Source organism: Cyprinus carpio, chromosome B8 (assembly GCF_018340385.1).
Source record: "Cyprinus carpio isolate SPL01 chromosome B8, ASM1834038v1, whole genome shotgun sequence".
Taxonomy (NCBI): Eukaryota; Metazoa; Chordata; class Actinopteri; order Cypriniformes; family Cyprinidae; genus Cyprinus; species Cyprinus carpio.
The window spans coordinates 5,960,345-5,983,139 of record NC_056604.1 but is presented as its reverse complement, the minus strand read 5'-3'; the positions used below and the strand labels follow the sequence as shown (position 1 = coordinate 5,983,139).

Genomic DNA, 22,795 nt, shown 5'->3' with positions numbered 1-22,795 from the left:
AAAACAGAATATTTAATGAGGAAAAAATGTAGGACAGGACTTTACTGGATGATGAAAAGTAGGTGTTTTACATACAAGATCTGAATACTTCCAGTTTTTGAAAGGACTTTTTGACCAGGAATCTATTCTTATTTGTTATTATTGCCATAGCCTTTAAATAATTAATGCTAACTGGCATCCAAATAAGTTTAGAATGAATTCTAATGAAATTAACTTTGCTATATTTAACATTAGGCCTAGGTGACATCAGCTGGAGAGGAAAGTCAATGAAGGTGAACATTTTTCGAGTTTGCATGATGAATTGTGCCCAATAAGACCATGAACATGTAATAAGAAAGTAAAAGGGTCTATTTTAATTTCATATAGTCATTTAATGACTCTTCATAAGCTACTCACCATGTGAACTGTGGCAGCTGGCGATGGTGGTCTAGCACTTTTGAGGGCTTGTAAAGGAAGTGCCTAAGATTAGCTACACTGATATCATCAACATAATATAACTGAGTGTTTGCCACCCACTGCAAGGCATTCTGGGATGCAAAAGCTTCCTCAATTTTCCTTTTGCACTCTGCTACGGCATAAAATGCTTCTTTATCTGTAGACAGAAGAACAAGGCATACAGTACATTCTGGAGGGTCTAGATATGCCACATAAGCATAAAAGTAGCAGTCGTGATTGAACAGAGGCAGGCAGATGGGCATCCATATCTCTCCAGCCTGAAAAGCAGAGGCCCTGATCAGGTTGAAGAGGAGATGAAGGTCACTAGGTTTTAGTCTAGCGTCCTCCAGAACCGTCTTCTCCTGAACGACGGAGACAAGTCGGTTATCGGTGTGATGGCTTTCTGTAGGATGTGGATGATAGGATCTTTACATTCTGCATACGTTTACATAGGATCTTTACATTCTGCATGTATTTAGGGGTACACATGCAAATGATTTTTGACCAGTTTTCAATTCTGAAAAATTTTATAAGAAGCATTTTTACATATTTAATGACAGACAACAGCTAATATTATTCTGTTCTTTCCCCCTGTTTCCCTCAGATGAGCACACGGTGGTCTTTTTGCAGAAGGGTCCGCTGGTGTTTGTATCCGTTTCTGCCACTCGCCAGTCTGAACAGCAGCTGCGCAGGGAGCTACTCCATGTTTATCATCAGATAGTCAGCATGCTCACGCAGGCCAGCATAAACCGCATCTTTGAGCGCCGCAAGAACTTTGACCTGCGGCGTCTGCTGTTTGGTTCGGAGAAGGTTCTGGACGGCCTTCTCGATGTCATGGATTCTGATCCCAGCTTCATGCTGTCGGCCGTCCAATGCCTGCCTTTGCCCTCCTCTTCCAGAGACGCCCTTGGTATCACACCGGATCTGGTCCATCAGTAATATTATAATATGAAATATTTATTTCAATTTAAAATTTTATATGTATATGTATTGCATATATATATATATATATATATATATATATATATATATATATATATATATAATATATATATATTATATATATATATATATACATATATATATATATATATATATGTGTGTGTGTGTGTGTGTGTGTGTGTGTGTGTCTGTTAGGCTCACCAAGGCTGCAGTAAATACAGTAATATTATAATATGAAATATTATTTCAATTTAAAATTGTTATATGTATATGTATATATATATAAATATATGTGTGTGTGTGTGTGTGTGTGTGTGTGTGTGTGTGTGTGTGTGTGTGTGTTTGTGTGTGTCTTTTAGGCTCACCAAGGCTGCAGTAAATACAGTAATATTATGATATGAAATTATTTCAATTTAAAATAACTGTTTTCCATTTTATAATAATTTATATAATCTAACCATTTATAGTAATTGATTTCTGTGATGCAAAGCTGACTTTTCAATAACCATTATTTTACTGCATCACGATATTCATTAGAAATATTAATTAATTTCAATATGCTGATTTGGTGCTCAAGAAACTAAATTTATTATTAATTATTAATTAATTATTAAGTAATTAATTAATAATAATTGTATGCTAAGTTGAAAACAGTTGCTTTATATTTTTGTGATGCATTTTTTTCAGGATTATTTGATGAAAAGAAAGTTAAAAAACAGCATTGATTTGTAAAATAAATATTTTGTAAAAGTCTTTGCTGTCATTTTTTATCCATTTAATGCATTGAATAGTATATTTAAGAGATTAAATGTCTTAAGCCCTTAAATATTTTATATAATTTATATAAGATTAAATTAAATATTTTATGTTGTCCAAGAAAGAAGAATAATGTACATTTCAAAGTCAACTTATTTACACAGTAAATTTACATGTAAATATGTAAACTTCAACATTAACCATATATTCAAAGAAGCTGCATGGTTTCAAAAAAAAAAAGTACAACCTGAACCTTTTTTAAGGTCTTTTGTTCTTCAGAAATGTTATTTTAGTTGTTGTTAAACTATAGGTGCTGCAAAGAACCTTTATTTATTAGACAGTTTAAAAAACCTAAATGAAGATGGTGCATCTCACCTGAAAAAATAGACTGAATCATGTTGCCTCCAGCCTGGACGAAGGAGACCAGCGCCATCATGACACCCATGGTGGAGGAGAGGGCCTCCTCATTGCCATAGCGTGAGTAGATGGGCTTCCCTGCCTCGCTCAGCACAAACACATGCTTCCTGTGTTGCCTCCAACTCTCTGACATTATCTCTTCATTCATATAAGCCAGACCTAGGGCATCACTGAAGTTCGCCTGGGCCAAAGTAGATGGAAAATTACCAGTCTCCTCTGTTAAGGTGTCCTCAGGTTGAAACTCCCAACTTCCTCTATTGTCGCTCCTGTGCATGTTGTCTGTTTCTCATTTCCCTCAAAGTGAGAATCTTCTGGACTTGGTGGGGTTTTTTTTTTTTTAGTTTTAAGGGTGCAAACACTTGTTCTATTGATGTCACAGAGTGGATCTCTGTGGCTCTCCATTACTCAGTCTGAAATCCCAGAGGTATCACATGATGCCTGGGGATCAGAGAGCGGTGAAAACTGTGTAATAGGATGAACATGATGCTTCATTTCTCGCTGAAAGAATTATTTCTAACTGATCTGTGGCAGTGCTGACTTAAAGGAGGTTAAAGTGGGACATGAAACTGATTAAATGCTAAAGCCCTGTTAAAATGAGGAAGCAGGCTAAAAATAAAAAGATACCATCCAGGTTTACCATCAGGAGTATTTGGAGAGAGTCACAGATCAGTTGATTTAACCATCACACCTGCCAACATTTGTTGATCATACTATATATGTATTAGCTGCAAATTGCCCGCATTTAAAAAATGTCATTACTGCAAGAATGATTTATGAACACAATGATTTGCATTGTGCAATCAGTGACAGAGTTTTATTATAGCTGTACAATATCCACACACACACATACTGTATTTTCTATCCCCTTACCTTAAATCTACCCCTGACACAGAACTTTCTGTACTTTTAGTTTTTTAAAAAACATAATTCTATATGATTTATAAGCTTGTTTCCTCATAGGGACCAAAGAATTTACACCAGCTCAAAATTTACTGATATTACTATCATTGAGGGAACATTTAGTCCCCTCGTGTAGCACAGCACATAGCTTCTTACCATGCCAATTGATAAATAAACTCCCATAAACATGCATATTTCCATAGTAAACTTTTTTTTTTTTTTTTTTTTTCGAAATACCTGCTGCTGTGACTGGTTCTTTTGCATAAGTGTAATACATTCAAACTGTTAAAGATATTGTAATCCATTTCATCATTTGACTGACTGACAATAGTGGTTATATTTAATTTAATAATAAATTAAAAAGCGCTTTTATTTTTTGCAGAAACTGTGGTTGAATTACTGCATGGCAAGCTGTTTTGGGCTTGTATGTGTTCTACAACATAAAGACAGAAAGCGGATCAGTACATTTATAAAGACAGAAAGCGGATCACAGTTAAGTGCAACGTTTACACCATGTGGAAAGTTCCTGCTTGGTAGCCTACTTACAAGTTTGGAAACTGTTATTGTGACATTCTGTGCGTTTACGTGGTTTTGGTCGCTGGATATTTCTTTCACTTTCCGAAAAAGTCAGGATTCAGGATGCAACATAATGAAGCGCAAATGATGTGCATTGTGTCGCCACAAAGGCTGATGGGAATTGTAGTTTATGTTCGCAAGACTAGCCGCACAAATCAGCTGAGCTAAACGAGAGCGTAGTAGTGTCTCCCTAACCCTACAGGTGAGGTTCTGACAGCGGACTGTCTGGAAGGATAAAGCGGGCGTGGCGACAGCTGGTGACTGACACGCCGCCGTATATGAAGGTGACCAACGAAAACATCGGCGAGAGAAACTCCCTGTGTCCGTTTTGCTGCCTGGATAACTTTACTAAGACGGAAACGGAGCAGTTCTGCTGTTGAACGATCGTACATTACTAGTTAAAATTGTACAAGGAGTCGAGTATCAAAAAAATGACGGAGTAAGATGCTGGAGAGAGTGATTATATGGTGATGGAAGCGCACCTGTTGAGGTTCGTGGAGCGGGTCCGCTGTCTGTCCGACAATGACAGCAGTGGCGATCAGCTCATCTCCACAGAGTTCAACGTAAGTCCTACACGAGCTTTTTAATTATATTACATCCCTGCATCTTACTCAATCCTATTCTATTATCATTTATACCACAATTGTTTATACACTTGTTTACTTGCAAAGGTTTTTTTTTTTTTTTTTTTGACTGTGTTGTTGTCTCTGTGTACTAGAAGCTTATGTCACTAAAACAAATTCTTTGTATGCGCAAGATTCTGATATATATATAATTTAACAGGTAATTATATAGGCTATCAGTTCAAATAAGATGACACACAATACCATAGGCTACTATTAACATGTTTTTGGATACACTGTCATATTTCTCAAAGTTCCACATTTGTCAAACCACACTTGTCAAAATGACACATCCTTCTCTTTGTGAAACGTTTTACTTGTAAAGTGATTTGTGCTATCTTTCTTGGTACTATGGTAATCCCATATTTTTGGACTCTACTTTGATGTTATTTGATCTATTATAGAAAATAATGTGCTGATACAGTGTACATTTAGTAGGCTATATACGTAGCCTACATGGTACTCTCAGGTAGCCTACTTCTAAAAATGCCATGGTTTTACATGGTACATGTCAAAAACATAGTATTACCTTGGTAATTTTGGGTACGGCTTTGTAAGTGAAGTTCCTTGGAGTAGTAACCTATGTAAATACCAGATATGTGACCCTGGACCACAAAACCACTCATAAGTGTCAAATTTTGAATGTTAGCGTGCAAACAAATTAAAATACAAAAAAAAAAAAACACTTTTAAAGTTGATCAGATGAAGTCCTTAGCAATGCATATTATTAATAAAAAAATATGTTTTTGATATATTTACACTAGGAAATAAAATGGAACATAATCTTTACTTAATACTATCCTAATGAGTTTTGGCATAAAAGAAAAATCTATCATTTTGACCCATATAGTGTACTGTTGGCTATAGCTACAAATAATTTTATTTAAGGGTATATTATACCCTTGCTACTTGGTTTTGTCATTCAGTTCCACCACCACCATGCCATGGCATTACAATAGTTTTAGACATGGTATGGTAATGCCACGTGTTTTCATGATTATAGTGTTCTTTGAAGTACATTGGACTATCATGTAAATAGCCTACCATGGTATATGATTATGGTAATAAAAATTCCATGAGTTACCCTCATATACTGTATCATCAGTGTACCATGATGATACAATGACAGTACGTTTTTGTGTATATGAAAATATATGGTCAATATATTAAAGGACATTTCCTACTGTATGAATATGCATATCTTTATCTTTTTGTCACTACTTTTATGAGTGAGATCAGTTTTACCATAGTGTTAATAACTTTTAGCAAACTGCTAATTTGCATGTGTGTTTGCAAATGAGTTGATTACTGCAGGCTAAATTGCACCACGTCACTCGACATTTGCGTAAGCTGCAATAGACAGAGGTGAAAGATCTCACTGCTGATTCCATTCTTCGAACATTCTGAGAATGTCCGGAATTTCTCTCAAAATTTTGAACAAGTGTTCTTCTGCACAAGTTATGTGGTCTTTAATAATGTTCTCAAAACAACAGCACATAAAGTTGATGGAATGTCTTTAGTAAGATGTTCTTCTACGTGTTTCACAACGTTCAGAGATCCTTCAAAGTAACGTTTTCATTAATGTTTGCATAGAAAAGAAATAAAATGTTTTTAAAACATTAAAAAATGGGTTGTTTTCAACTTTCAGAGAACATCTGAAACAGTTTTGGGTAAGTTACTCTAGAAAAGTCATTTATTACCAGCTACTAATTACATAGTCAACATTGTAATTAGATTACTGTATAATTACACTCTCTAAAAAGTATTGCATTACTTATTAATTACTTTCTAATTCTCATATCAACCTTGACTAGTTGAAAACTGCTCTTTTAATTCTTTTAAATAAATAATATGAAATTGCGTAAATTATTATTGAACTGACCAAAGTATTTAAAGGTTGCATTAAAAACATATTTTAACACGAGGTGTTGAATTTGATGTTAAATCCTCTATCATCTATATACAATATTTAATGCAATTACGTCAGAAGTAACTGTAAATAAATAACAAAAAAAGTAGTATTCCATTAATTTTTCAAGGGGAAAGTAATTAAATTACAGTAACTAATTACTTAATAATACATCCAACAATGATCAGAAATAACTTAATGGATACATTAGTAAAACTTTTTTTGTAAGAACACATTTTTGAAACAACTTTGGGGAAGCGAGAGCCAGAGCATCATATATTCAGTCAGACCTAATTTTTTCAGAAGTATTTGTTGCATTTGACTCATTTGGCTACATTAGTTAAAGTAAGAGGGCATTTGTAACCAGCACAATCTACCGTTCCTCATTTAGTTTCTCAGTTATTTAATACAGGCAGCATTCACAGACAGAAGTTGAAGCCCCTGTAGAGAAAACACTCGAGACTGTCATGCTTGTGGTGAAATGGGCAGATAGTGGGTTGTGATGCTCTGTGGCTTTATTGGCGAAGACCTAACTGAGAGCATCATGTTCAAAATAGCCCATGTGTTCTGATCTCTTCTGCTTTTAGAGAATGTAAGTAAAACAGAGAGCAGTTTTAGTCATGGAAATGTAGCTGTCTCCGTTTACAGATATTTATAACCTGCTTGAAGGTTTTCCTGTTACACACACAAACAACAGTCATAGGTTTGATTCCCATTAATGAGTCAAAAGTAGGCTATACCTTATCGCTTTGCATAAAAAAAAGCATCTACTAAATACGTAATTGTAAATGTAGTAAAAATGTTATACTGGATGTTTCAGTGTTTATTGAGGATTGATATTGAATGTTTCGTAAACCATATCTTCCCTTAAATCACATATACCCTTTTCTTTGCTTTTATGAGCTATTTAAAGGAATCCAATATTGTATGGCAATGCAAACAAGCATTAGGACACCACCTTGTGGTCAGATACTGCAGTTTACCTACATGCTACTAAAATGAGAGGGATGCTTGTTTAAAAAAACGTTGTTTTTGATCTGTTTTTTCTTTCCTTTTTCAGTTGATACGACAGAAAAGTGCATCACTGAAAGAGGATTATGGCCTGACCACTGCGGTAGGAGAAATCAAAGAAAATGCGAAGAAAAACCGCTATAGGGATATTCTGCCCTGTACGTAGACTTATCAGTAAAGCTTTCTTTGTTCTGTTATTAAGGCTGTTTCTAGGTGAAGCAGTTTCTCGAATTGAATTCAATGCAATTCACTCTACACAATTTTTTACACGTTTTAAGAGATATGTGCTAACCAATAACATGACAATGACCTTTATTGTTCTGCCAACATTTTAGGTAATATGTACAATTCAGTGTACTTCAGACAGTCCTGCAGTGAGACACATATTTTATATGAAAAATAAATGTATTTATTATAGTTAATAGGTTGATATTAATATATAGTCAAAAAAGCAGCAAGTATAATTTTACAATGAATACATAAATAAATAAATCAGGGCTCGACATTAAGCTTTGGACATGTGCTAAATCAGTCATTCACTTGTCCGAGTAAAAAAGTTACTTGTCTTTTTTTATTTTTTATTTTTTTGTTTGTTTGTTTTTTTTTTTGCCGCAAATGTAATTTATTCTGAAGCAATAGTCTCATCAGTGCTCTATCAGGTATTACTTTAATCAGCATATTTGTGATATTTGCCTTAAATTGATAGCTGTTACACTTTTTAACTTTATGAAGGACAATATTTTCCTTAACCTGATTAAATGTACATGTCACTATTTACATCAAATTCTTAAATTTGATCAATACATTAAGTTAGAATAATAAGACAGTATATGGTTGTTACTATTCAAGTGAAATCAGTATCAACAAACTCCATCATTTCACTGCAGAGGAAATTCAGAAGCTGCATCGAAAGTGCCATTTAGACGTATTTACTCTGTATTTACTGTTAGACTGTTTAATGAAGATAAGCATTATCTTCTCATTATGCTCATTATCATAAGCAAAATTGCAAATGCATAAATAATGTTGTTAGATTAATATTTTACTTTTTTTGACATACAAATATGAAATGTTGGAAAAATCCAATGATACTTTTAAATATGAAATTAAAGCACCAGTAGGTGGTGGCAAGTCACTGTCTTGATGAGTGAATCATTGATTCTACCGATTCGTTCAAACGGCTGATTCATTCAATAAATGAAGCAAGTGACTGTCTTTATGAATGGCTCACTGTATTATTGACTCATTCAAAAATGCTTAATCATTTAGTAACAAAAGACTGTTGTGTGTTGTTCGGAGATGCGCAAACTTTGCTTAGAACTATCTTCATTAGCGAAATGGAGCAAAAACGACCAATAATGTGTTTAAAATGTAAGTCAGTTAATATTCTTTGTTTACTGAACTACGGTTGTATAAAATTATTATCACATTTGCAATCGTTCTGAAAGTCGGGAAAACTTGACTCTTGGTAGTGTGATGTTAAATATTTTATATAGAATATTTATCTTTTTTTTCTACCACAGTATGTTTGTTCACGTTTGTTTCTTTGTGTGTGCTGTTGAGCTTATAGTTTTGATTTCTCTGCGAGTCAGACAGGCTGCACAAGCCTCAACTGACGCAACCTCGATACTGTCAATACATTATCTGTTATTAGTCACCGTTTACACTGAAGGTAACAGAATCAGAATCATTCTTGGCAAAGTTTCAGTGCTGCCCTAGTTATTGTTTGTAAATAAAATTTTAATCAGGTTACTTGTCAAGTAAAATTCTCTTTCACTTGCCCCTTCACAAAATCCCCTTGTCCCGGACAAGCGTTAATGTTGAGCCCTGTAAATGTTGTCAGAGCCTAACAATAATATTTGTTTTTTTGCTGACCCAGTTTGTTTATTTATTTACTTACTGTATAAAACCTGTAATATGACACCATGACAAAATGACCTATGCAAAGGAAATATACTAATAAGAAATATTTATAAATAAGGCCTGTATTTTCACTGGTCCCTCCACAAACAAAATAACATTTTATTTTCACTAGCATTTATTTTGTGTCAAAAAGAAATCTATACAAACATAACTTTTTTAACAAATTGCAAAGTTGTATTATGTTTAAGGAAATAATAACTAGAAATTGTACAGCTCCATGACAGATATAAATTCATATCTTTTGTGGGGAAAAAAAAACGGCATATGGCGCTTCATGTATTATTTGCTTTGATATCAGGATTTTCAAATTTGACAGTTAGCTCAGATCTCATCAGCTTTGAAATATTTGTGACTCACAGTTTCTCTCAGTATGACACAGAATAGTGCTCTGAAGTTATTTTGCATGATTCTCTGTCACATCGTTTTCAGTTTTACTGTCACATCTGTCAAAACATGCTTCCTGTAGTTACAGTACTGTTTTTTTAGTACTGCAATGCCAATAGCATGTCATTATATTTCATAATTGAGCCTCCGCAATGTGTTGCCTGATAAATGAGTTACGGTAATTTTCATCAATTCAACTATTCCAAATCATTTATGTATTCCAGATGATCAGACCAGAGTCTGCCTAGCTCCAACCCCATCTGAATATGAGTCTGATTATATTAATGCCAGCTTCATCAAGGTACTGCGGCGTTTCACTTCACTTTTTTTCACTTTTAACTTCTTATCAAGGGCATTATGCACTTTTTTTGTGACGGGCAAGATAGTATGTGACCAAAAAAAAAACTTGTGTAGGTGTAGTGGTGCAGTTTTTTTCCAGATATTTTTAAAAGTATAGTAGATTGAATCTATTTTTTCTCACTAGGGAGCTGCTAAGAACAGGATGTATATTGCCACCCAGGGCCCTTTGAGCAGTACTGTGGTTGATTTCTGGCGTATGATTTGGCAACACAATGTTAAGGTGAGCTGCTTAGACTCTTAATTATACACTGCTTCTATAATTATGCATTATCTCTTCTATTTTCACTTTAGTGATAAAATCGATTTAGTTTTTGTCTGTTCTTTTTTGATAGGTCATAATCATGGCTTGTAGAGAGTTTGAGATGGGAAAGGTAATCTTTATATTTCATTTATTGTTCTTTGTCATATGCCTGTCATTTTCTTGGGATTTACTGTTTGTCTGTTCTTTAGAAAAAATGTGAAGTCTACTGGGAATTGACCACAGACGCATCTATTTTTGGTCCCTTTGCTGTCTCAACTGTAAGTGTTTTCTGTGCTCCTCAACAATGAACATTGTTCGTAATTCAGCAGTTCAGGTGTAAGATAAAGAATATTAATCTTACACAACAGTTCCTTTTGATGTTATCTTCACGCCTCGTTTTCAGTTTTTTCAGCGGTTTAATGCAAAGTGTAGTTTGTGCAGTTGCAAGGCCCCACAAGGGGAAGTTCTCCTTATTACTGTCATTTTTTTTTTTAGTTGGAGCAGTCACGACCAAATGAGGAAGTCATTGTTCGGACGTTGGCGGTGACATATTGTGATGTAAGTGGTGTCTCTAATGTGTCATCAGTAGAATATGATATAGACCTAACATAATGATGTTTGTTCTGGCAAAAAATAAATAAATACACACACACACGCACACATACAGCGCCATGAAAAGGTTTTTGCCCCCTTACTGTTTATTTTTTTTATTCTTTTTTTTTTTTACAATTTTTGCATATTTGTCACACTTTAAAAGATTCAGATCATCAAACTAATTTTAATATTACACAAAGATAATGCAAATAAATACAAAAAGCTGTTTTCAAATGATGATTTTATTTATTAAGGGAAAAAACTGTCCAAACCTGCCTGGCCCTACATGAAAAATGTATTGCACCTTCTTGTTCAATCATGAAAGAACTGTGATTTACCACATTATTTTAGAAAGCTGAGTTCAATTTCACTAGCCACACCCAGGCCTGATTACTGCCAGACCTGTAGAACCTCTCTGCGTCTCAATGTTCATACTATCCATCCTAAATAGTATGTGAGATTAGAATAAGTGTGTCCCAAAGCATAGTATGTTGAAAAGAGTATGCCAAAAGTCCCCGGATGGTCTACTATTTCAGGTCGATTTTTGGAAGTGTGGATCCATGCACACTCTAATGGGCACAATCCATTGCGTTTTGGCGAAGGATTCGGTCCAGAACTACAAACACAAATAAAATGCATTAGAAAAACTACAAATGTGGCGGACACGTGCGATCGATGGTTAGGTAGAGAGTAGGGGTGTCGCGATTTACCGGTATTGATGATAACCGTGATATTCAAAGCAACAATTATCAATATCGTGTTAATTTAGTGTATGATGATATACCGGTATTAGCGATAACCGCAATATTTAAAATGAACAGTTATGAGAACACCACATGTAAATAACTCCAGCGCCAGTACCTGGTTGAGCTCCCAGGTGGCAGTTCTGTGCCTTAACGCTGATACCTGTCATACAAGAAGAAGATGCAGCGCTAGCAGCTACTCCGAGGAGAGCCATGTTCATCAGAGTAAGTTGCCATTATTTTACTAATCATAGAATGGGAAACATTATATTAATCTGTTAACAGTGGTTTTCTGTGTTCATATATTTAAGTAAAGGGTGATTGTTTTAATAAGTACCGCATTCTCTACACTCATCTTATTTTTGTATTTGCAATCAATACGCCTGTGTGTAGCAACACTTTATTTCTTTGTTCAAATCAAATCTATTAACAGTTACACTATTAAAACTGATCTTGAAAAACCGAGCGACCATATTGCTACATTAAACTGTAAAATGTTAAGTTGGTCGCACTGCCATGCACTTAATGCCTCATCTGTGGTCATTCTTCAGTAAGGTTCATTAGTTAACATTAGTTAATTACATTAGTTAACATATATAAATAACATAAATAATAATGAACAATATTTCCACAGCATTTATTAAGCTTAGTTCATGTTAATTTCAGCAAATACTTATGCATTATTAAAATCACAAGTTGTGTTTGTAAACAATGCACTGTGAACTAACATGAACAATGAATAAATCTGTTTTTATTAACATTAACAAAGATTAATAAATTGTGTAATAAATGTATTGTTCATTGTTCATTCATGTTAGTTAATACATTAATGTTAACAAATGACATCTTTTGACAGTATTTTCTCTCTTTTTATTTCATAGGAGCTTCAAAGAAGATGGAGAAAGCCAGAGTCTTGTGCCCTGCATTTATCAGTATCCTGATGTTCATTGGGTGAAAAAGAAAAGCTCAATAAACAAAGTAAAAAATAATTTGACTGATATCTTTTTTCCCCCCAAGGTTTCTATAGATATCACGATATATCGATATCGTGAATTCTTATGGCCCCAATAACCGTGATATGAAGAATCTAATATCGTAACAGCCCTAGTAGAGAGGTTTACAAAAGGGGGTTTGAGTTACTAATAATCAAAATGTTACCTGGTAAAATATATATATATATATATATATATATATATATATATATATATATATATATATATATATATATATATTGTTATCCGTGTTATATTTCATCTGCAACAGCAATGTGAACTTTCTAAACATCCATTTGGCCGTTAACTTTTAAATGCATCATTATGCATAAAATATGAGCAGAGTTCTTGCATAGGAGACCCACGACTGACAGATCAACGAGCTACTTATTTTCTCTCCAGTACGGTAGGAAGTTAAATTAAATCAAATGTGGAGGTTAACTGTGACAAGATGATTGACAGGCCAGTTTACAGTGACAGGGTGCATGTACTCTTCTACTACACACTCAAAAGTGTGTACTTTTTCTTCACCAAAAGAGTACATACTTTAAGGGCGTAGTATAAGTAGGCACATTGAGATGCAGCACCTGTCTGACAAAGTGAAGTATGCTTAAAGGGATACTCCACTTCAAAATGAAAATTTTGTCATTAATCACTTTCCACCATGTCGTTCCAAACCTGTAAAATCTTCGTTTGATTTAAGATATTTTGGATGAAAACTGGGAGGCCTGTGACTGTCCCATAGACTGACAAGTAAATAACAGTGTCAAGGTCCAGAAAAAATATGAAAAGCATCGTCAGAATACTCCATCTGCCATCAGTGGTTCAACCGTAACGTTATGAAGTGATGAGAATACTTTTTGTAAGCAAAGAAAACAAAAATAACGACTTTATTCAACAATTCATTTGTCAACAGTCTCCTCTGTGTCACTCCATATCACCGTATGCTGCGTATGCTCTTCTGTATCATCCACGCCACATGGATGTGCTTTTTCAACATGTATTTAGCTTTGATTTGAAAGAAAACAGCGCATCCTTGTGGAGCGGATGATACAGAGGAGCATACGCAGCATACGGTGATGTAGAGAGACACAGAGGAGACTGTTGACAAAGGAACTGTTGAATAAAGTTGTTATTTTTGATTTCTTCGCTTACAAAAAGTGTTCCTGTCGCTTCATATAACCCAGATTGCACGTCTGATGGCAGATGGAGTATTCTGACGATGACTTTTACTTTTATGGACCTTGACACTGTTATTTACTTGGCAGTCTATGGGACAGTCACAAGCCTCCCGGTTTTCATACAAAATATCTTAAATTGTGTTCCGAAGATGAAAAAATTTAAATTTTGGGGTGGAGTATCCCTATAAAGAGCAACACATCATGCCACGATCTAAAAATATTCAAGAACAGATGAGAAGCAAAATAGTTGACATGTATTAATCTGGAAAGGGTTTTAAAGCCATTTCTAAGGCTTTGGGGCTCCAGCGAACCATGGTCAGAGCCATTATCCACAAATGGATCAAACTTGGAACAGTGGTGAACCTTCCCTGGAGTGGCCGACCACCCAAAATTACTCCCAAGAGTGCAACGACGACTCATCTGAGGTCATAAAAGAACCTAGAACAGCATGCCTCAGTTGAGGTCAGTGTTCATGATTCAACAATAAGAAAGAGACAGTCAAACATCGTGGTGGTAGTGTGATGGTCTGGGGCTGCTTTGCAGCTTCAACTTCAACTTTGCAACTTGGGTTATGCAGCAGGACAGTGATCCCAAATACACCAGCAAGAAAAACTAAATGAAGGTTTTGGAGTGCCCAAATCAAAGTCCAGACTTAAATCCGATTGAGATGATGTGGCATGACCTTAAACAGTCCATTCATGCTCAAAAACCCTCCAATGTGGCTGAATTAAAACAATTCTGTAAAGAAGAGTGGGCCAAAATTCCTCCACAGCAATGTGAAAGACTCATTGCCAGTTACCGCAAACGCTTGATTGCAGTTGTTGCTGCAAAGGGTGGCACAACCAGTTATTGGATTTAGGGGGCAATTACTTTTTCATGTAGGGCCAGGCAGGTTTGGACAGCTTTGTTCCCTTAATAAATGAAATAATTATTTCAAAACTCCATTTTGTAGTTACTTGGGTTATCTTTGTGTAATATTAAAATTTGCTTGATGATCTGAATCATTCAAGTGGGACATGCAAACATTTTAAAAACAAGAATGGGCAAAAATTTTCACAGCACTGTATGTGTGTGTATATATATACTATAAACACATGCAAAAATATAACAAATATTGATTTCTTATGCTCACCAAGGGTGGATTTATTGGATTAAAATGCAGTAATATTGTGAACTCATTAATGGTAAAGCTGAATTTTTTGCATCATTACTCCAGTTGTCAGTGTCACATCATCCTTCAGAAATCATTCTAATATGCTGATTTGGAAATAGTTTTGACGCTTAATATTGTGTAAACAGCAGACACATTTAAACAGGATTGGATTAAATGTTGAATATAGTTAAAAAGAACTTCTTTTATTTGAATTTTTTTGTAACCAACTATCCTTTAAGAAGAAAAGTATTAATCTCTGCAAAACAAAAAATAATCAGAATCAGAATGAGCTTAATTGCTAGGTATGTTCACACATATGATGAATTTTGCTTTTGTGACAGAAGCTCCATAGTGCAACAGAATGACAGCAACAGAACAAAAACACAGATAACAAAAGAATAATATATATATATATATATATATATAATATATATATATATATATATATATATATATATATATATAATATATATATATATATATATATATATATATATATATATATAAATATAATATATATATATATATATATATATATATATATAAACACACACAAACACACCCATATAAATACCGTTATATATATTTTGGGTGAACCATTCCTTCAAGAGTGTTTCTATTTGTGTTTTTAAGGAAAATTTGTCAAACCACAAAATTGCAGTGTACTTCATTTTGAGTGTCTTTTAAAACACTGTTTACTCTGACATGGTTCCAAACAAGGAACCGCCATTACTATCTCAGTGTGTGATGTTTCCCATTTTAGCTCGTTTCAAGCATTGTAATTTGGTGAAGAAACCGTAATCCATTGAGAGGTCAACACTCGCCATCTTTCCACACAGGAAACTCGCAAAGTGTCTCATTTCCAGTATACTGCCTGGCCGGACCATGGAATTCCAGACATGCCGGATGGCATTCTGGGTATGATGGAGTTGGCTCGTCAAAAACAGGGCAACCAGACGGACCCTGTAGTGATCCACTGCAGGTCTGTATCACACGCACAGCCGTCTCTGTGTTTTTCTGTGCCTCTGACAAATGACCCATCTGCCCATGAAAATTCATCAGGTCGAGTCAGTCCGTGTTGTTAGGGTGCAGCAGGGGCCGGCCTGTGTTCCTCTGGTTCCATGCATTTTAATGGCACCATTTAAATGAAGCGAGACATGTTAAATATTCAGCACCTGATGTGGCGCTGGAAAAGCCAGTTAACTTCCAGACTTCAGCACAGATTCACTCATTACCCTCTCTTTATATACATGAGAGAGGCTCAGTCCGACAATATGGCCCATAATTCCCCCTGTGACCCTCTGAACTGAGACTCAGGAGGGAACAGATCATATCATGATATGGAAATGTGATGGCTTCTCTCTCTTTACAGTGCCGGCTGCGGTAGAACGGGGGTCATCTGTGCTGTTGACTATGTCAATGATCTACTGCTGATGGAGGTATGAACACCATAAGCAACACAAAATTATATGCACAGCACTTGAGAGTGAAGCATGTCTTTTTTTTTTTTTTTGAACACTCTGTTTATTAAGTTTTTACAATAAAATATATAGTACAAAATACAAATTAGCCTGAACAGGTCTTCCCCATATAACCCTACAACATAACCCTACAACCCTAAATCTCCATCCCATAGTGCCACAAGTAAACAAATGAAACAAATATTGATTTAAAAAAGTAAAAGATAGATAGTTTGACGAGGTCTATATATTCTGTCCTGTTGATATACCCAAATAAGAGAGGAAGCTACCCCAGTGTTTTACAAACAGATCTTGACGCTTCTTCAGGGGAAATGTTATTTTTTCAAGAGGCACATAAGATGATACTTCCTTAGTCCACATAGAAGTCGAATGAGGTTCCCGAAACCTTCCATTTTAACATTATACATTTGATGGCTGCTAGAAGAGCTATTCTTACAAACCTCAGATTAATCCCCTTTTGTTCTTTAAGTAGTGAAGTGTCCCCCAGGAAGATAAGTCTGGGCTCCCTGGGTACATTATTACCAACAACTATAGCGATGATCTCCAAGATCCCTTTCCAGTAGTCCTCTAGATCAGGGCAAGGCCACAGCATATGGACCAGAGTCCCTCTGTCCACTTTACATCTAGGACAAAGCTCTGAGTAAGTTCTTTTAAAGGTATTTAGTCTGGCTGGGATGTAATAAACTCTATGTCTTACATTAAATTGAATTAATTAAAAGTCAGTCTGAGCTTTCTCGCATATCGTTTCCCACTAATCATCAGTAAATAAATACTCCAGGTCTTTTTCCCATTTAGATTTAGCATTGCAAACAGCCCCAGTCATCGCCTGGAGCAACTTGCCATAGATAACTGAGATAAAACCCTTAGGATCTCTTTTGTCAAACAGGATGGCCTTGAGAGGGGAAAGAGAGAGGTTCGATAAACGACCACCTTGCTGAGTCTGAATATAATGTCTAACCTGTAGGTACTTAAAGAAAAATTTAGAAGGGAGAAAGTATTTGTGTTGTAGTTGTTCGAAAGACATAAGTGTATCACCCTCATAAAGCTTGTCAAAAGTTTGAATGCCTGGATCATACCACTGTTTAGAAAAACCATCTTTAAAAACAGGAGGTAGACAGAAATTATAATAGAATGCAGTGGATCTAAACAATTAGTCTGCCTGCAATTCAACTTTTTGCACAAATCTTCACAAATTTTACAAGTACCAGCAATCAAAGGGTTAGAAGTCAGTTTCTTCAAACAGTTTATAGGGACAAAAGGTGTTGCAGAGAGAGCTATACCCTGTATTTGTGCCTCCAAAAATTGGGTAGCTTAAGTCCACCATTTTGGAATGGCATAAATAGCGCACTTAACTTGACTCATGGCACTTTACCTTTCCATAAGAATCTAGAAATAATTCCATGAAGATCCTTAAAGAAAGACTTTGGCAACACAGGAGGGAGTGTCTGAAACAGATATAAAAATTTTGGCAGAACAGTCATTTTAATAGAGTTTACTCTGCCAATAAGAGAGATAGGGAGGGATTTCCACCTATCTAGATCCCCTTCTACTCTTTAAAGTAAGGGGGCATAGTTTAAGTGATGAAGTCAAGAAAGATCCCTGGGTATTTGTAATCCCAAATATGTGAATTTATCTGTACTCCAAGAAAAGGGAAAGTTCTCAAGGGCTAGTTGAGTAGCACTCATATTGAGAGGCATAGAAATACTCTTATTCATATTAATTTTATAGCCGGATATCATTCCTGTAATAAAGTTGCTAAGGCTGGTACAGAAGAATCTATATTTGTCAAATACAGCACGATATCATCTGCATACAATGAAATTAAATGCTGAGATTGAAGGACTGTGAAGCCGTAAATAGCATCATGTGAATGAATTGCAATAGCTAAAGGCTCTATTGCTAGAGCAAATAAAAGAGGTGACAATGGGCAACCCTGCCTTGTGCCTCGCTCCAAGGAAAACTGAGCGGAGATCTCAGTGTGGGTCTGAATGACTGCTGTTGGGTGGTTATAGAGCATTTTTACCACACTGAGAAATTTAGGACCAAAATTCATCTTTTGAAGGTCTGAGAGCAGATATGGCCATTCAACTCGCTCAAAGGCCTTTTCGGCGTCTAAAGAAACAGCAATAACAGGGATGTCCACCTGAGAGGCAGAAAAATTACATTTAGAAGTCTCCAAACATTATCAACTAGAGATCTATTCTGATTAAGTCCTGTCTGATGTGTACCAATTGTAAAATTACTTTTTTCAACTTTAATGCAAGAATTTTCGCGAATATCTGAATTGAGCAATGAGATCGGTCTATAGGAGCCGCATAAACAGGTGTCCTTACCAGGCTTAAGTAAAAGGGTTATCATAGCTTGCTCTAGTGTTTCTGGTATACATTGAGTCTCTGTATAATGAGCATACATATCCTTCAGTGGGTCAATTAATTTAGGCAAAAAAGCTTTAAAGAAATCTATGGAAAAGCCATCTATACCAGGCGACTTGCCAACTGCTAAAGATGACATGGCCTCTTGTATTTCGACCTCGGAAATGTCCCTCTCTAAGTGAAGATATGTCCAATCTATCCAGAAAACTGTTTGTTTCCACCAAATTGGTACCCTGGGAAGCATATAACAACTTATAGAACTGCATAAATTCCTGTGTGATCAGATTAGGGTCTCTAATGATAGAGTTATCAGTTTGACAAATTGCATTTGTAGACCTTACTGAGTCTTCTTTTCGTATTTGCCAGGCCAGCAACTTACCGATTTTGTCCCCCTGCTCATAATAACATTGTTCCGATCTAAGAAAGGCACATTCTGCTTCCTTGGTTGACCACATTTCATACTCTAGCTGCAATGATCTTAGTCTCATATACATATTTTCATCTCCACATGCAGAACAGTCCAGTTTCAATTTCTTAATGTCTTTTGAAAGTAAGTTCAGTTGATTTTGATATTTTTTCTTTTTGCCAGATGAGTATGCTATAATTATTCCCCTTAGGTAAGCCTTGAGTGACTCCCAAACAACCCCGGAAGAAGCAGTGCCCTTATTAAGGAGCAGGAAATGTTCTATATTATCATTTAGGGATATTATAAAACCAGAGTTGTTAAGAAGATAATTGCTAAATCGCCATCTTTTAGGGTGTGCTCTAATGGTAGGGGCATTAACTGTAAGAACTAATGGTGAGTGAGCAGATAAAGTTTGTGGAAGGTATTCACACGAGTCCACAAAGTGCTCCTGTCTTTTATGTAGAAGAAAAAAGTCTATTCTTGAGAAACTTTTATGGGGTCGAGAAAAAATTGAAAAGTTGTGTTGGGTCTTATGCAAAGCCCTCCAGATATCAATCAGTTCCAATTTAGCCATTATGTGCTTCACAGCCCTTGCTGATGGGGTTAAGGGGGAACATTTAAAGGGTGATCTATCTGCTGGATCTAGGACTAAGTTAAAGTCACCCCCAACGATTGTACAGGGTAGGGGAAGTTTAAAGTGTAAGTTATGAAAAAATTCAGGGTCATCTTGATTGGGGCCTTAAACATTTACCATTGTGACCATCTCAGAAGCAATATGTCCTTTTAAAATGATATATCTTCCATAGCTGTCTTTAACCATGTACATGATTTATTAAAATAGCAACCCCTCTTGTGTGAGCTATATGAGGCAAAAAACACTTGTCCTGGCCACTGCCATGACAACTTACAATGGTCAACCTCAGTCATATGGGTCTCTTGTAAGAGAGCAATGTCTGTCTTGTTTTTCTTTAAAAACAATTATACTTTCTTTCTCTTTAGGTTGTTATTAATACCATTAATATTTCAGGACAGATATTTATATTTATCTCTATCAGGTATCATTTAAAGAAAAAGAAAAAATAAACAGTGGCAAACATAGCCTAACACATACCGCAACAATGACTCATCAAAACAATCTCGAACAGTAGCCTATAATAGAAAGAACGCTAAGGAAATAGCGTAGCAAAGTAGCCAGATCTCAGATCTGTGCGCGATCTCAGATCTGTGTGCCAGTGGTGTGTGTGCGCGCGCATCAATTAAAGCAGCGAATTAATATTAAACTTAACGGTTTTAATGCATTGGCATCGTCTCACACACACACACACACACACATAGTGATGTTCAATGCGGTCACACTGTATATCTGTTATTCAAGAAACTTTTGAAAACTTAAAAAAAAATCTTAAGAAAGTATTTGCATGAAAATCAAATAGGCCTATTGTTTTTTTAATCATATCATTTAAAAATGTGTATGTACTGTACAAAGCATTAATGCTTTCTGTATAATACAGAATGCATTGGGTGGGGGGGGGTGTTGGCACAGTGGTTATTAATCAGAAAAATTAAAAATGGCACGTCATGCTGAAAAGGTTGCTGACCCCTGCTGTAGAAGATATTGTGGTCCCGGAGCTGTCTTCTAAGAGAAGTAAACGACTGTTTCTTCTTATATAGAAGGTTGTTGAAATAATTTTAGAATTGCCGTATAGGAGATCCTTTTTCTCCAGCGCTGCATTCATTATTGAGACTGTATCTTTGGAGCGAAGTAGTTTAATCACGATGGCTCTCGGTCTTTCGTGCTCTGCTGGCCGATGCTGAAGTGTACGGTGGGCCTGCTCAATTTCAAATGGGCCCTCCTGATCAACACCGATGATTTTAGGGAGCCATTCCTCCGTAAACGACACTGCATCTCTCCCTTCAACCCCTTCAGGGAAACCCACGAGACGTAGATTATTCCATCTAGAGCGATTTTCAAGATCATCGACCTTATCTTTCAGGGTAAGCATTTCACATTCCATGTACTTCTTAACCTCCGTAAAGTCTTCGTGCATATTCACAATAGCCCCTTCAGCTCCATCCTGACGTGATTCAAGTTCGCTTAGTTTTTGTCTCGTTTCCTGAAGGTCACTATGTACTTTGTCTACTGAGTCCCTTATTTCGTACAAACACCCGTCTATCATGATTTGAATCTTCACAAAAAAAACCCTCTCCAGCTCTGTTTGAAACCACGCTGGAGGTGATGTCAGACTAGCTGACACTAGCGTAGAGCTATCTTCAGTAACGTTAGTCATTTCTTTCTTGTTATCGGCAGGTTTCTTAGGAGACATCTTCAAAAGCCACTCAACGATGTCTATCCAGTTTAGAGAGAAGAAAAATAGGCGCATAATCGTGCTTTACTTAGATTAGTCCAATAAAAATAGGATTTTCTGTGGGAGCAATACTTTCTGCGTCAAACTCTCAGGCGGCCATAACGGGAAGCCCAAGCATGTCATTTTTAAAGTTAAATTTAGAAAAAAAAGTTAAAGCTAAAAAAGGCAGCAAAAGGTGTCATATATATATATATATATACACAAACACACACTAATTTAGCACATACACAGTGATCACATGAAACATGTTTTCTTTTATTCTCAGCAAATACAGGAGGATTTCCGCATCAAACTCTCAGGCGGCCATAACTGGAAGCCCAAGCATGTCATTTTTAAAGTTAAATTTAGAAAAAAAAGTTAAAGTTAAAAAAGGCAGCAAAAGGTGTCATATATATATATATATACACAAACACACACTTATTTAGCACATACACAGTGATCACATGAAACATGTTTTCTTTTATTCTCAGCAAATACAGGAGGATTTTAATATATTTGATCTGGTGTTAGAGCTCAGAAGACAGAGACCTTCGGCTGTGCAGACCAAGGTAACATAAGAATGTGATTTTTTGCATGGCACATACAATGGAAATTATCTACAGAATGGATTCTTGAACAGTTATCGAGCTTCTTCTCTTTAAAGTAATAATCAAAGCGTGTATGTTTTTATCACATGGGTATAGGCCCATTTAGCCTTGTCTGTCATATTTCACAACAGCATGTGAATTCCTGATGTCAAGTGCTTTGTTTGTGTGAATCTCTTCAGGAACAGTATGCATTTGTCTTTCATACGGTTGCTCAGATGTTTCAGAAGGTCTTGGAGATGAAAAACAAGAATACAGAGGTAAGACATAAACAACTGTTCAAAAGTTTGAGGTCAGTAAGATTTTTTTTTTTTATATGAAAAAAAAATTATTCAGCAAGGATGCATTATTAAATTGATCAAAAAATAATCCTGAAAAAAAATGTACCATGGTTTTCATAAAAAAAATCATGAAAAAAAAAAATTACCATGGTTTCACATTGAATC

The 22,795-nt window shown here is 35.7% G+C and overlaps 2 protein-coding genes across 2 annotated transcripts in view; one reads left to right on the top strand and one right to left on the bottom strand.

Moving 5' to 3' along the window:
• Positions 1 to 4,194, bottom strand: part of LOC109091251 (vacuolar fusion protein MON1 homolog B-like) — a 23,920-nt gene extending 19,726 nt beyond the window's left edge. Inside the window, exons 1-4 of the mRNA XM_042730402.1 lie at positions 3,997 to 4,194; positions 2,509 to 2,988; positions 1,170 to 1,325; positions 397 to 838 (exon numbers count right to left, since the gene is read on the bottom strand). Of these exons, the coding sequence (XP_042586336.1) occupies positions 397 to 838; positions 1,170 to 1,325; positions 2,509 to 2,824 (914 nt within the window). The 5' untranslated portion in view covers positions 2,825 to 2,988; positions 3,997 to 4,194. The remainder of the gene's footprint in view (positions 1 to 396; positions 839 to 1,169; positions 1,326 to 2,508; positions 2,989 to 3,996) is intronic.
• Positions 4,195 to 4,205: 11 nt separating this feature from the next.
• Positions 4,206 to 22,795, top strand: part of LOC109081318 (tyrosine-protein phosphatase non-receptor type 18-like) — a 35,552-nt gene continuing 16,962 nt past the window's right edge. The window contains exons 1-11 of the mRNA XM_042729358.1: positions 4,206 to 4,589; positions 7,619 to 7,727; positions 10,101 to 10,177; positions 10,361 to 10,456; positions 10,569 to 10,607; positions 10,687 to 10,755; positions 10,973 to 11,035; positions 15,980 to 16,122; positions 16,513 to 16,579; positions 22,236 to 22,313; positions 22,532 to 22,609. Coding sequence (XP_042585292.1) covers positions 4,491 to 4,589; positions 7,619 to 7,727; positions 10,101 to 10,177; positions 10,361 to 10,456; positions 10,569 to 10,607; positions 10,687 to 10,755; positions 10,973 to 11,035; positions 15,980 to 16,122; positions 16,513 to 16,579; positions 22,236 to 22,313; positions 22,532 to 22,609 — 918 coding nt within the window. The 5' untranslated portion in view covers positions 4,206 to 4,490. The remainder of the gene's footprint in view (positions 4,590 to 7,618; positions 7,728 to 10,100; positions 10,178 to 10,360; positions 10,457 to 10,568; positions 10,608 to 10,686; positions 10,756 to 10,972; positions 11,036 to 15,979; positions 16,123 to 16,512; positions 16,580 to 22,235; positions 22,314 to 22,531; positions 22,610 to 22,795) is intronic.